This window comes from Anser anser, assembly GCF_964211835.1.
Source record: "Anser anser genome assembly, chromosome: 2".
Lineage (NCBI taxonomy): Eukaryota > Metazoa > Chordata > Aves > Anseriformes > Anatidae > Anser > Anser anser.
The window spans coordinates 33631205-33647566 of record NC_139721.1 but is presented as its reverse complement, the minus strand read 5'-3'; the positions used below and the strand labels follow the sequence as shown (position 1 = coordinate 33647566).

Genomic DNA, 16362 nt, shown 5'->3' with positions numbered 1-16362 from the left:
ATGTTCAGGGCCTATGTTTCATGGAGCTTCTTAGAAACTTGCTTTAAAAAGCCAATAAAGCTTGCTCTCTTTTAAAACTTCTACCAGGCATATATTTACTGTAATTCATTATCTACTTGTAATATATTATTGAGGATTTTTTTTTTAATATCTTGGCTTTGTTGTCTGCTTACTTCGAGTCTTGAATTCTGTAAGGATGTACATGTAACAGCTTAGTTACTGTGGTAATGATGTTATTACAAGACAAGAAGTATGACATCAACAGAGAAATAAGTGTTAGACCAAAAGAACTCTTCAGAAATTCTGATATTTAGTCTTCAAACAAGCACTTAAATAAATAAATAAATAAAAACACAGGACAAAGAAATACTGTGCTCTAACACTTTCTTGCATTGCAGGAGAGGAACATAGAGGAACTATACTACTACTGTTTAGACCAACAACATTGCACCTTCTGCTGGACATAACTTAGAGGTACATTCATGAAACATGTTAAAATAATTTTCATTTATATTATTTAAACCTGTGGGCAAATGTGTTACAAAAATATGCAGGCTAGCTATGCAATGTAATTGCTAACATTTGAAAAACGTCTTACTCATCCTTGGCAGTAATTATTAGCAGTCTCTTACAATCTCCTATAGTCTCTGAAAAGCCCAAACCAAAGACCTGTCTCACCAAAGAATAAGTTTCTTCTTCTTCCATCATCTACTTTTGCTGCCACAACTGCAAAACTGTTTAGACTCCAAGGCAAACATATGATGCAAAATGGCTTATCCTTTATGAGCCTTCCCTTTAGACTGTATATCTGTGCTCTGATTCCACTTCTTTTTCCAGTAGAAGCAGCAGAGGCAGCCTTCAAAGGATCTGTTGGAGTCATGCTATTTTTATCCCTAATCCTTTCTGCATAGGGTCTCCCTGCCAGCGGGGACAGCAAGACCTTTCTACAAAAGGATCCCCTACCATTTGGACCTTCAATCCTGCCAGAGTTCATGGAAAACAAAGCTAACTCACCAGAGGACTTGGTGCATGGGGAATGGAGTGGGAAGGAAGAACTGCTGACAATATCACTGCAAGAGCCTGAATGTAATAAGGCTCTGCAAAAATGGAATTTGCTGGATACAGGGACAGTGTTGAGTTACCCCATAGGAGTGGACAAGTTAAAAAAAAGTTCTCTGATGACAGCGTTGCCTGCAGACTCATAAGCAGAAGTGTCTACACCACCACACTGGTGTCTAATTTTCAATTTTCTATTTCTGTCAGGAAGACTAGAAAACATGAAAAGCTAAGATTTTGATTTTGCCTTTCAACTCCAAAAGATGACCTAAAAAAGCAGGTTTCTTTTATTTAATCTTTTCTCTTTTCTACTTGATCATCACTGCAGGAATACTCTTCATCTGCCTTTGCTCAAAGACTTATTTCAAGGTCACTCAGTGGCTTTTCATGTTTCAAGGACACCTAGTGTACTTGGTCAAAAACACAGCTTTATTCTTTCTTGGAGAACCACAGTTTTCTCCCTGGGCTCACATCTGTCCTACAGGAAAGCTATACTTGATGGCGTGTCAGAAGCCTGGTCAGCTGGTGTATGGTTTCCCGACACTCCTGTAAAGCACATGCTCTTCCTTGCACTATAACTAATAGTATGGGGCACAAGCATGAAGGAGTACTTTCATGTCTTGTGTAGTGATGCCAAGTGAGTGACGATACAAATCAGTATATAGTGTGCTCGTAAATTAAGTTTAAAACCCTTATATTTGAAATAACCTAACACTGTGTGGAAAAAAGAGATTGTTCACAGATATCATCAGTATTTTTTGGAACTGAATAAAAAACTCAATTGATAACCACCAAACAGCTTTCCTTTAGATTATGCTACCTTTATTCACATTGAGTAGTCTTCTCGTATTGTGCTGCTGAAAATAAATGGCAAAATTTTATAGTAAAGTATTAAGCAAGAAAAGTTAGACCCAAATCCAACCCTGACTTCACTATTATGTAAGTTAGAGTGGACAAAATCTGAAGAGGCATGGAGGACTTCCATATGCAACAATTCCTCCATAGAATTGGCAGGTTCTCAACTTGTCTTAGAATATGGTCCATTACAAATACACTGAGAGCAAAAAAGATAATTTTCAAAAACAACTAGTTCAATAACAAGACTGAAAAATATAAATATTATCATAAAAAGTAATTACCTTCTATACTCCACTCATTATAAAAGCCTATTTATATACTAGAATATTTTCAAATTTTATTACCTCAGCAGGAACTCAGAAAACATCAGTCAAACAATTGAGTAGGCAAACAGTATGGCCATTATGTTCTCAGTAATAGTCTACACACAATCTTGGCCGGAAAAACCAAGATGCAATCATTATCTACTTACCACAGCTATCTGTGGTATTTCTAAGTCACCAGCTACTGCAATATTCAGACATGAAAAAATGTTTTGTCATTACACAATGCCCTTCAATCAAACAATCTCGTCTACGTGACCTTAAACAAACCGACGTTATGTAAAGTCACTCATTAAAATACTACATTATTTAACCTTAAAATAACCATGACACTGAAGTAAATACTATTTAGTTCTTCAAGAAGTCAGGTCTTGATATCCTTAATTTTGCTGGAGAGTTTTCTGTACAGCCAAAAATGAAATTGCAGTATCACATGAGACTTAAATCAAATATGTTTTATGTAAAAGCTGGTGTTTTTTTCCTCACTCATGTGAGGAAAGTCCTTTGAAATCTTCCACAGCTTTAGTTCTACTTGGGAGCATAAAATTGTGGTAAAAATAAGACTTATGGCTTGTAATGGGGAATTTCTACAGGATATTCTATTACATATTCTAATAGACACAGGCAAAACATCTACAACATTATTTTTACATAAAAATTTCTGCATCATAAGGTTCCAGCAATGTATCAGTGTATCAGGCAAGCTTCAATTAAGACAAATCAGGTTCTGAAAAGAACCGATATAAATGCAGAATAAAGGACGGTATTATTTCAGTAAGGAGGATCGGCAATTTTGGAGCAGGAGCAAATCAAACTAGTGAGCTGACAGATCAAGGTGCTTGTAAAAACAGCAAGAAAGTGATCTTTGAGGGCATAAAGCAATTAGGAGAGTGCCTAAGTGCAACCAGAGAGTGACCTGTACAGGCAAGACTATTCATTAACAGATTAAGAAGGGAATGAGAATTGTGATGATGAAAATAAAGGCATGACCTGCATGTAGACTAGATGAAAGAATGAGAAAGTCTAAGAGACAAGGATAGAGAGGTTGCTGAAGCTAAGAAGGTCAAGGTTGACATCAACAAGCACAGCATAGGTATGAGTGAAGATGAAATCAGAGGAGGAAAAAGCGGTGGGGGAGTGGAAGTCATAGGGGTAAGATGTTTGATGTAAGGCAAGAGGATGAAGGAGAGAATGGAGAATTATTCCTTGCTTCTGACAGCAGTAAAGCTTCAGTTCAATTGATTCAGTTCTTCAAGGACATCCTAGACTGATGGACGTGTAGCTGGCGGGTTCCAGATGAGAAAAGGGATGGCGGTGGGAAATGGAGAAAAGTCCAAGTGTTTAGAGAAACATAATATTGAGGTTAATTGTGGGATACTGCTCAGTTTGCTTGGCTGAACAGAGAAGCCTACGTGCAGATCATCTTCAGAATTAGACTCTTAAATTAACAGTTAACATCAAAAAAAAGCTCTGCGGTGCTATTACACATGAAGATTTTTTCAAAGGAATAGACCAGCAACCTTGAACAAATGTAATTCATACAGGAAATTCAGGGAACTACAAAAAGCAAAAGCTGAATTTCTCTGAAGTGATCTCTACCTACAGAGCCAGCTATCTACTGTCATGGTGGCTGTTCCCTCTTATATATTTATACATTAAGAGCTTAATGGTTAAGCAGTCTCCTAGAAAGCTGTGATTTTTTTTCTCAGCCTGAGGGCATTCAAGCCACAACCCTCACAGCCCAAGTGTACTTATGCACTTCTTACTTATGCACAATTCATACTATTCAAGAACCAGGCAACAGATTGCTTGCAACACTTTATTATTATTTTTTTTCTTAACCTACATCTAAAATATGCAAAACATATTATGTGTAGACCATCCAGGAAACACCAGAACACATAACCAACCGTACCTTCACTTACAAATGTCTTAATCAATAGGCAGACTGCAATGTCATGATTCCTTTAGCTCATGCTTTCTCTGTGGAATTTTTGCACTTTGACAACATTTGATTCTCGATTCTCTGTCTGCAAATCATAATGATATTAGACACACATCTCCACAAGAAGACTGCTGTTATCCAGATTATTCTGTACCTTGTGAGTAGTCTCTTTCTAGCGAAGAAGGAAACTGAATCCAAGTCTCCCAACTTTCTGGGTGCATGTTTAAAACTCTAGGTATGCTAGAAATACACATCATAATCTATACTCAGCAAAGATGGCATCACATCTGAAGATACAAAATTCTAATTCCTTTTATTGCCTAACAAAACATCTCAAAAGGAGGGATATGAAAAAAATGGAGAAGGATCAATTGCAGTTATGTCTTGCACACCTGAGTTGTGCCCAAATCCCATACTACATTCAAACATGCTAATTTGGATCTTTCCAGAAACAGCAGTATTTAGCAGTGAGTAAAAATGCACACAATGCACTGCAAGTCACCTTTGAAATACCCTAGAAGGAAATAAATATTTCAACAAAATATAACACAGACAAATCCCAATAAAAAACATCTGAAGTACAATACAAAACCTTTACTCCCAAACTTTTGGCTTCAGTTACTGTTTATGGAAATACAGAGGTATTAAATTAGCTACTGGAAGGCTTCACCAAAATCCCTAGTTGAAAAATAAACTTACAGAGGACTATTAAAAAAAGCCTTTATAAAATCACCGAGTGTCAGAAATATGTAGTTCACATACATTTTATTACCTCCAAAGTAAAGATGTATTCCTATGTTGAAGTTGATAAATTGATTATTTATTTTGCACTTATTCCTCCTCCCCCAAAAAGTGTCAATATGTTTCTAACTACAAATTTAAATACAACCATACAATTAGGGCTTACAGAAAGACCATATAAGGACAAATGCTGAAATTCCTCATTACAGATTTAAGAAACTCTTCTGAATATCTACTTGCTTTTTTTCTCATAGCCTGTTTTCTACTGAGAACAATTACGTGAGATCAAGTATCTTTGTTCCTTAGGAGATCATCTGTTCCTGCTGCTCATTTACCATCTGAAATCATAGTCATCTGTTGGTGACACTCTAATCATCTTCACAGTAACTAATTGTGATGTCACAAACAAATGATTATGATTTCAGGTGGTGAACAAACAGCAGGAGCAGATGTACTCTGAAGAACAAAGATTGTAAAGCCATGCAGGAATCCCTAGTAATAAAATGCTAGGCAAGAAAAACAAAGAGCCTGTCCTTTTCAGAGAGGTAACGACTTTTATGAATATATATTTTTTTATCATTAGTTTTTAAATATTTACTTTGTGGCCCCCCAAAATGCTGGAAATAAAGGAAAACCAGTCTATGAAAAATTTAGGGTGGGGCAACAGAGACTATGAGGGTCATTTTTTCCTTTTAGAAATATAAAATATAAAAACACTCAAGACACTTATTTCTTTTAATTTTATAAATTTTTGTTCTTCATTTTTAAACACTTTATATCTCATCTACAGCTTTTCCCAGAACACATACTGTATGATATTCATGATTACCCCATCCAGAGAAATAAAACCAAAAGCTGAATGTTCCCAAGAGAATAGAATTTGCATTAGGACTGTTTATTTGTTTCAAATCTAGTTTTTGCTGATACTTGTTTAAGACAAATCCTGAGAAATAAATGAACATCCTGTTGACAGTAGATATCTCCTATATGGGCTGCAAACGTCTGTGTTGTGCCCAAAGAAAGTTGTCTTTAATGTCACTTCCAGAAGCAACAGGGAAAAAACTCACTCATCACTCTTGTTATTCCACGTGTGAAAAATGTCTAAGATATCCCAACCCAAGAAACAAATAGCTTCATGTTTCCAGTCATCCTTAAGATTATGAAAGAGGAAAGGTAAAGAAGCAAATCAATGAGAAGGAGCTTTGCCAATGAGTGGGAGGAACAGAAGTGAGGTTTGCTGCAATGGTCGCTGCAAAAGTACGTAACAGAGGGGAATGGGAAAAATTAGTTTTCAAGGACATTTAACAAGGAATACTAAAAATGCTTCCAGTGAGTATGTAGGAGGATACAGACTGAAGGGTATTTCTAAGCAAAAACTACATAATAAGGGCACAATGGAATCTGTTCTGCAGATTACGAAAATATATAATTTATGTTTTTTGTTTCTGTCATACTGAGACATACAACTTCACTTTACTATTCCAGTTTTATTTCACACAGTTTCAGATGAAAATATAGTGCATTATGTACACAAAGAAAGAATATCTGCCTGCCAAGGGGAACCGATGAATAATATGTTTTCCTAACAGGACACAATAGTTTTCCTGGAATAAAATTACTGGAAATCTGAATAAGAGATGCCAAATGGTAGATATAACAATCTTAGAGCCTACCTTAGGTTTTCAAGACCACTGAAAGCTATGTTTTAGCATTACAACAAATGTAAATTGTATATTTCTCTCATAAGCAGGGACATAGAATTGAGGAAGCTCTTCCATTTGTCCTGCATAAAATGCCCTACAATAATGTCAACTCTGCAAGAGTAGATACATACAGTAGATATACCTACCAACAATTGTTGTTCTTAAATATAAACTCGCATATTCATACTTGAAAGAATGCAACATTGTTGATCTTAAACAGGGGAGCTTCTTTGGAGCTGCCTCAAAAAAAAGACGTGCTTCACAGGTACAGAAGAGGTCATGCATCCAGGTGATCACTTCTTAAATGCAAAAGAACATACTTCACACTTCCTCGGTTCTCCTTGACTATAAAGCTCTGAAGTTGGACTCCAAGGCTGGGGGGAAGATCAATGGGTGTACATAGAGAAATCTCTCACTAAATCTGGTTCTTCTTCAGGGTTTCTAATGCATTTTCTTTGTGGGAAACTAGCAAATAATATTCTACCAGAAGAAGAGTAGGCAAAGTGCTCGCATGTAAATATATACTTGAAGACAGCTTCCCTACCAAATACTAGCCGGAAATTCCACCATGTGACTATGCCTATGGAAAACAGGTGACAAAGTGAATACTTTCTCCAAATGTTGCAATCCTTTGTCCTCAGTCGTGTCCTGAAAAAAATGCCTCTTCATAGAGCCACTGAATAGGAAGCTATCAACTGAACTTACTGGTTCCCTAAGTAACATACAAAAGTGTTCAATGCATTTTCTACGCAGAAGCATGTGGTTCCTTCCTGTACGCTGCACATAAATGCTGTATATTCAGAATGGTGTGATACTCATATGTTGAAAGATCTACAGTAGATCTACAGAAGATACTACAGTGGTTTTCTATATACAAGAATACTTTAATAGAGTGTCAACTGATGCAGCAGATTCATAAATCTATCAGCAAGGCCATTTTAATTTACAAATATTAAGATTGTTTTCAAGTAGAAACTAAAAAAGAAGGTCTATTAGCAATTTCTTCAGCCAGGGGTGATACCACCCTGAAGAAAAATGCATTTCTATGTCTTCCACAAATCCTAGAGGAGACTATAAGGTGAAGAAAGATCAGTCCGTCCTCTATGTAACCATAACAGATTCATTCTCCTCATATGCTATTGTTACAGCTAAGTTGTACGTTTTAAAGAAAATACTCTAGAATCAGAAAGGCTCTTGAGTTTAAAAAAAGTCAGTAAAAAAAAAATATGCCTGTTTATAGCATTCAGGGTTCAAATATTTCCTATTTTGCAAAAGGATAGCCCAGGCCCTCTGAAAGCAAAAATGATACACCGATTATCATTCATGAATTCTCTAGACTGAAAAAAAATAATTAAGGACTCAAGGGGTTAAGCACAATACTCTCTGAACAGCACTGTCAGAAATAAACGCTCTATGGCTACTGACATGTTAGCTTTGTATCATTTGATTTCCAATTTACTTGGATATCACTAGAATTGAAATGAGAGCTTCTGAAAACGTCTTCCATGAAGCAAAACAGACTGTAAACTTGTTCCTGTACTATGGAACATGGTGGCTGCAAAAAGGCCTGTGAACAGATCCATCTGTGAAAGAAGAGTCCCTTGGTTACCGCAGGTTTAAAATACAATTAATTGATACAGTCTTCTGTTGAACGAGTTTGCTCTTGTTCTCCTGGATTTGGATTTACACTTGACCACCAAGGTATTTTTGCCAGGTTAAACTTGGGAAAGACATTGTTTTTAATTCTTAGTATAGTAGATGGTCACACTGTCATCAGTACGTATCTTTGCTACAAGACACTGGAAGGATAGCAGAGAAAAGCTTGAGATCGTATTCTGCTGTCCCAAACCGCAATACGTTAACATTCGAAGACGTTAACATTTGCAGATGTTTCACAGACCACGTCCTTAGGGATTCTGACAATGCAAACAGCGATAATCTAGAAGTACTGATGGGGACTGAAGATAGGGCTGGAAGGAAGCAATTAATAATAAGTCTTAGCTCCTGAAAAATCCTTCCTTTAAGTGAAACACAATGGCATATGCTGAATCCAAGATAATTTCAAATACTGGCAACCTTTTGTGTAAATTGAAGCACAAATTACTTCCCAACTACTCCATAGGTCCAGCCACTGAGAAGACTTCATATATACTGCAACACTACTGAATCCCCTTAAAAACTGGATTTCGAACCAAGTCATTCAGATGCAAATTGGCAAAAAAGACAGCTAACACATGTCCATCTCTAATACAATCCATAGTTGAGGGAGATAATAATTTGGACTCTTAAGAAGTTCAAAGCTCAAAACAGTTCTAGAGAAGAATATAGAACTCATGGAAGAGTGAAGAAAGTGCTATTTATATTATCCCTACCACACTACAGTAAGTCCACAGCCAGGAAAAAATCTAGCAGAGTTGCATAGGCTTGTTGTATTAATAGAATCATAGAATGGCTTGGGTTGGAAGGGACCCTGAAGATCATCTAGTTTCAACCCCCCTGCCTGGGCAGGGATGCCAACCACTAGATCAGGCTGCCCAGGGTCTCATCCAACCTCGTCTTGAACACCTCCAGGGATGAGGCATCCGCAGCTTCTCTGGGCAACCTGTTCCAGTGTCTCACCACTATCTGAGTGAAGAATTTCTTCCTAACATCTCATATAAACCTCCCCTGTTTTAGTTTAAAACCATTCCCCCTTGTCCTGTCATTGTCTGCCCGAGCAAAAAGTTGCTCTTTTTTTTTTTTTATAAGCCCCCTTTAAGTATTAAAAGGCTGCAGTAAGGTCACCCTGGAGCCTTCTCTTCTTCAGGCTGAACATCCCCAGCTCTTTCAGACTTTCTCCGTAGGAGAGGTGCTCCAGCCCTCTGATCATCTTTGCGGCCCTCCTCTGGACCCATTATAACAGGTCCACATCTTTCTTGTGCTGGGGGCCCCAGACCTGGATGCAGCACTCCAGGTGGGGCCTCACAATGGCAGAGCAGAGGGGGACAGTCCCCTCCCTCGACCCATTGGCTGATCCTCTCTTGATGCAGCCCAGGCGAGTTGGTGTTCTGGGCTGCAAGCGCACACTGCTGGTTCATGTTGAGCTTTTCATCCAGCAGAACCCCCCAGTCCTTCTCTGCAGGGCTGCTCTCAATGAGTTCTTCTCGCAGTCTGTACTCATGTCTGGGATTGCTCCAACCCAGGTGCAGCACTTGTACTTAGACTTGTTGAATCGCATTAGGTTCACATGGGCCCACTTTTCTAGGCTCCTTTTGTGGCTTCTCTTCCTTCTGCTGTATTGACTGCACCACTCACCTTGGTGTCATCTAAAAACTTGCTGAGGGTGCACTCAATGGCTATGTCATTGATAAAGATATTAAACAGTACTGGTCTCAAGACAGACCCCTGCGGGACACCACTGCCCTCTAACTGGACATAGAGCCATTGACCACCATTCTCCGGGTCTGGCCTTCAAGCCAGCCCTTATCCACTGAACAGTCCACCCTTTAAATCCATCTCTCTCCAATTTGGAGATCAGGATGTTGTAAGGGACCGTGTCGAAGGCCTTACAGAAGTCTGGGTAGATGACGTTAGTCAGTCTTCCCTTGTCAACTGATGCAGTCACTCCATCATAGAAGGCCACTAGATTGGTCAGGCAATTCATTAACTACTGCAGTGAAACTGAAGTTGGTCTTCACCAACAAAGTCTCACAAACCTCTGGGTCTAAAGAAAGTGTTCAGGGAAGAGAAGTTACCAGGAGCAGACGGAGATCACAGTCAATGATTCCTAGAGAAATTTTCAGCCTATAAATGGTCACCAGACCAAAAGGGATGTGTGTCAGGGTGTAGAGTGAACCAACTTAAGTTCTTTTGAGACCACTCTCTGTCATCTTTGAAAAGTCATGGAGATCAGGGGAAGTATCCAATGACTGGAAAAAAGCATCATCAGCCACTTTAGAGAGTTATATAGGAGCAGAACTGGAGATGATTATCATAAACACACAGGACGTGTTCCAACTGGATAAAAGTGAAAAACAAGAATAAAAATAAAATAAAAAAAATCAGTGTGAGGATAATTAAGCATTGGAACAGGATGCCCAGAGAAGCTATGAAATCTCCATCTCCGGAGAACAGGAAAAAAAGCAACCTTGTCTGAACTCAATACTGGCCCTGCAGTTTAGAAGACTTCTAAAAATCCCTTACAACCTGAAGGACTCAATGATTTAATAAAAGCAGTCTTGATTTTAATAAAATAGTAAATAATCAGAAAAGGGCAAATAAGAATCTTTTTGTTCCTGCACTTATTCTTACATCTATTCATACAGAGGATACTCAACAATTAACTCATCTAATTGCAAATTTATAGAAAACATTTCAATTGTCTTGAATCTAAATCCTACAGAGACAAAAATCAGTAAGACTAAATAGAAATTTAGAAAGTGATACTTACTGTTACTTGTTGGCTCAGGAAACCCAACATTCTGGCCGTTCCAACTCTTGTTTTCTCCAAGCTGAAACAGGTAGAAAAAGACAAATAAGTGAAAGTCACTTAAACAGAACATTCACAATTATAAATTTGGTTGAAAGACTCTAAAAAAGGGTGACTTGGAATTGGCACATCTGCTCACACATATTTGCTAACACATCTTAATTTTGGTCTAAAATAGGTTATTTGAGGAATGTACCCTTCAAGAATAAACATTAACAACTATTGCCTAACACTAAAATATAAATGTTTCCCCAAAGATTAGGCTCAACACAGTATGTTACCAAATCAGACTTAAAATCAAATATTTTAAGTAGCTCTCAACTGCAAATATACACAGACAACAGAGAAATTACATTCTAAAACAAGAAGATCCTAATATGTGCCTATGAAAGAATGCATAAACACTACAAAGTACTTTGGGTGTAATTTTAAAATATTTACTTGCTTGGAATCCATTTAGTTACTGAAGTAGAAGCAAAATTGCCTCTTGCAATTATCCATTATTTTAATATCTAGATATTTTGAGGAAGTTATTTTTTTGTTATGTTTAACGCTTAGTATTACGCTGATACAGAAAAAGGAAGCTATTAACATGGAAGTTCAGAATAAGGTCATTCCTAAAGTCTACACAGTAAGTAAGGTATCCATGTTCTAGATTTATGTGTAAATGTAGAGAAACAAGTCCACGTTTCCTCTTGAACTATGAACTACTGACAGTCATCTCGATTAATGTGATGCAAATGATCCTTTTCAGATTTCCTTGGGATTTAACACACAAACAGAAAACCTTGCAGCACTGCAGCCTATACACCATTAAAAAGTTGTCATCATTTGCTCTGGAAGATGAGGCTGATGGGGTTGATGGTTGAGTGGAGGAGATGTGAAGGAGAGAACCAGCAGTCTGAAATCTGACAGCAGCCTGTCCCTAGGACAGGACCCATCTGGTTTGCCAGCCAGGACAGAGTACAGTGTTGCTGTTTTGCTGTCCTGTCCTTGTCCTTCTATGTCTTCTGCCTCTACAAACAGGTCCATGGTTCTGTTACATCTCAGAGGTTGAGTTAAGGTTGCATAAATTACTATTCTGTTATAAGGCAGACTACTAGATGATATGTTTTCCCTGGGGAAAAAGGAGGGAAGAGCACACTGTGCAAATCAACTATTTCAGAGCTTGTTTCCTTGCTTTTCCTTCATCATGTAGATACCAATATGCTTACAGCATAGGCAATGTGCAATAAAAAGGGAGATATCTAATAGAAAAGGGAGGATAGGTCTTAAGAGTTGTCTCTCAAACTGGTCACCCAATTCCACACACTTTAATTTCACATAACTTTCTTTATTCATATAATGAACCACATAATAAGTATATGCATGGAAAACATCAAAAAGACAGTTCTTCAAATGAATATACAACCTGAAATCTGTAAATATGCTTGTATTTACAGCTGTCTGTTACAACAGCATGGTTTTAACATGAATCCAAAAGAAAACGATTGCAAAATCTGCCAAGTGCACTGTTATAATATGAGAAAAACATTTCCAACTCTCCTCTCATTCTTCTCTTTTTGTTGTTTATTATAGTCATTATGATGGGGGATTTAACAAGAATTCAATTATCAGTAAATTATCTTTAGTTCTGCTGTGTCAAATGGATGCAATATCCCCTGGTTTTTCTTCTAAGAGAATAAAAGGGGAAAGAAGAAATGAAAAAGTGAAAATATGAAAAATGAAAACACTACAACTTTCCATTCACATCCATAGAACTAAAATTCTAGTAGCTGCGAAAAATCTCCCAGGGCACTTTGAAATTGCTCTCCTGAGTGCTCTACACATACACTACTGATTTCTTCCAGGCACAGGATTACCTCAGAAAAGAGCAGAGCCTTTATTTTTTTTTTTTTACATTACCTGGAATACCTGTGCTGCCATCGGCACCATGCATGACTCTTGCAACACTTTGAGGTCTTCACTGGAAGAATGAATACTGCAGCATTTTATGCACCAGGGGTTGAGGAAGAAAGAACATTGACTTTGTGGTGGTTTTTGTTGTTTTTTTTTTAAAGGGAGGAGGAAGGGGATGAAAGGACTCAGTGGGGTAGGGGTTTAGGAGGAGAAGTTTCCTGTTTTTTTAAAACATCAAAAACAACAGAAGTGACAATTCTCCTTTTAGATGCCAACATGGTATGTCTGCCTAACCTGCGCTGGGGCCCATTTAGGACGCAAAGAGACAAATAAGTATCTTCTAATGACAGAACTTTATGGTGCAATTTATATGGAAGGAATTTTACAATGGTCAAATTGGTAGAGATTTAACTGCTATTTTCCTTCTTCCCCAGCACCAGACATGTTTTAGCTGAGGAGACTATCTGAGCAGATTTGACCAAACCAGGTCCCAGCTAGTGCAGACTCTTCAAGCAAGGATGCTGTCAATTTTCAATACTGAATTAAGGGACCCCTCAGATCACTCAGAATACATTTCATTCATACTGTGTACAGATATTCAACTGCATATCTGTCAAATGAAATAAAGCCTGACACTCCAAATTTAATCAATAAAATTTCCAATTTATTCTGAAAAAAAAAAGGTTTTCTTGCATTAACTCTTTGTTTCATGGGTCCATTGCATTTTGATCTGGTAATAAAAGTCCCAAATCCAGATGGTACTTCGATCTCTCCTCTCTGTGCGAAAAGCCGTCTGTTAAGTTTGAGAACTAAAATCTACACAAACTAACTTGTTTATCGGCTTTACATGTTCATTCTGTTTATATAGAGAAGATCAAGCCAGATGTTCTAAAAGTATTTTATGTTCTTAAACTCTACAAAGCTATAAAAGTGTGTTTTATTATCTTGAATATTCCCATTTCATAAAATTTGAGTAGTTCACTTTTTGCATGTACAGTATCACATTTGCTTATTTTGTTCAGAATAACATTAGGCCACGATGCTTTATCAATTCTAAGATATCTTCTTTTATCTTACTACTTCAAGTATGTAATTATACCTGCTCTGTTTTGCTGTGTCTTTTTGTTTGTTTTTTTTTTTAAAGACAATGCACTTGTAAGCAATAGGTTAATGAATGCAGGAAAACAAAGCAGCAGCAGGCCTTCTTAGCCACTCAACAGTGCTATATATACAGATTTATCATGTGGTCCCAATAAAAGCCCAGCAGAACATTCTGTTGACCTGAGTCAACAGTTGGCTGGTGCAGCCACAGCAAACATTTAAGCTGTGATCAAAATATACACATGCAGTGACTCTGTGTGTATGTATGACAGAAGCTGTCCAGAGTCCACAGCTTAGCCAAATACCTTGCTCTGATCTTTTCAGGACACAAAAACCAAAACCTTAACATCCCATTTTGCTTACAAAACCCTTCATCAATAAAGTCAAGATGGGCCAGAAGGCTGAGCTGCACATCACGAGTACAGAAACATATACCTGCAAGACATGTGAATTTAAAATATAATTCCTTCTCCAGAAAAACACTGACATGCATTTTCTTTTTCAGCCATCAAATCTGAAAGCATTTTCTAGAACATTTTTACAGCATATTCAATGGAAAAACAAACAGCTATGACTATTTCATATGTGAAAATTAATAAAATCATTTGGTTATCACCTTTTCTGGCTGGTCTTGAAGAGGGGTAGAGGCTTTGTAACCCAGCTGTAGCAACATTGCTTCTGCTGCATTTCTTTTAGCTATTTTCTTGTTTGGGCCTGTCCCAGTAGTAATCTCGTTGCCTACTTTTACCTTAAAAAGAAAATATCTATCATGATCATAATAAATACAAGACCCTTTAATATCACCATGCGATAATCTTGCTGATCATCTACCAACAACCATCAGCTCTTCTGATGCAGATGCAATCTGGAAAAAGTCAGAATAGTGCAAAAAGTGGACTACAATACTGCTTCCCAAAGATAAGCTTGTTTAGATTTTTCAGAAAGTCCCCAACCTCATACCAAAGAGCTACCTTTTTATATATCTGTGGTGTGCATACAGAATTCCCTCTCTTCCACCAGCTTCTGTCAACCCTGCTCTCCCTGCTGAACATCTCCCCTAATTTTGCTCTCCCTCTTTCTTAATGTGGAATGTGCTACAGGATCTGGACTTCCTCTTCCTTGTGGGAGTGCTGCCTTCAGCAGCTCCCCAGCATCGTCAGGAGAGTATCGAGAACAATGGAAAGACAAACAACGACCTGGAAATATAAAAGAGAGGCTGCCACAGAAAGATAAAAACCGTATTTGCATTCCTCCCACTTCACCGCACTGCAAGAAACACAGGGGCAGGAGCTGTTTTCTTTTCCTGCCCTTACACCTGACAAGCTTTTATCAAAATGGTCTTTGGAAAGAAGAATCCTCATTGGACCTCTGGGCTGTGCTGCCCAAAGGAGTTCCAACAAGATGCTTTTCATAAAACAAGAAGTTGAAACTTCAAAATAAACACAAATTATAGGTAATGAATATCCAGAAAGAAGCAGTCCTTGATGTATGAGCACTATCACTGCTATTCATTAGTGCAATATTTATAGTTTTTTTATTGCTATATTTTAATTTATTTATTAAGCCATTTTATTTGCCAAATTATCTCTAAAAATAGCTTATGATCCCAAAACCATGTTAAAGAGGGAAGCCCAAGGTAAAATAAAAATAATAAAACACCCAAGGCAATTTGAATAAAAGAAACCTTAGAGGTCACTGAGCTGAGACGTTCTGGAAAAAGCTTTAAAAAAATATGAAAAACAGGCACACGATTGTTAAATAAATAATATATTATTATTTAATCATTTATGTTATTCAATAATTAATCATTTTCCTTAAATTATCACGTATATATTTTCCTAAAACTTTTATTTTTTTCTTTATTCAAATACCTATTAATTCAAAATAGAAATAAGGGGTTGTAAATAAATAATAATGATCATGAATATCCCTTTGAAATACATATATAATTAAGCAAAAAGATTCAACTACATAAAACAGAAATATTAATAACCTTGAAATAAACCCCTTCTATGCAGTTTTACAATCACAATTAGAAAATAGCCACTCTCCTACAAGTTTATATGCAATAAAATTGAGGGACTTTAATGGGACAAGACAAAATGATAATTTATAACATAGCTCACAATAAATCAATGTGCTGCTATTTCTCAGACCTGTAAAACTGGTTTAGCTATTATTATAACCTCTATCAAGGATTAAAGGTCTGACTACAAAGAGAAAGAGCTTTCTGAAATTAACTTTGGGAACAGAACACCAACTAATGTC

At 37.2% G+C, this 16362-nt stretch overlaps 1 protein-coding gene across 4 annotated transcripts in view; it reads right to left on the bottom strand.

Moving 5' to 3' along the window:
* Positions 1-16362, bottom strand: part of STAU2 (staufen double-stranded RNA binding protein 2) — a 168185-nt gene that overhangs the window by 83496 nt on the left and 68327 nt on the right. For all 4 annotated transcript variants that reach the window (XM_083822663.1, XM_083822666.1, XM_083822665.1 and 1 more), the window contains exons 10-11: positions 14711-14842; positions 11056-11116 (exon numbers count right to left, since the gene is read on the bottom strand). In XM_083822663.1, coding sequence (XP_083678789.1) covers positions 11056-11116; positions 14711-14842 — 193 coding nt within the window. The remainder of the gene's footprint in view (positions 1-11055; positions 11117-14710; positions 14843-16362) is intronic.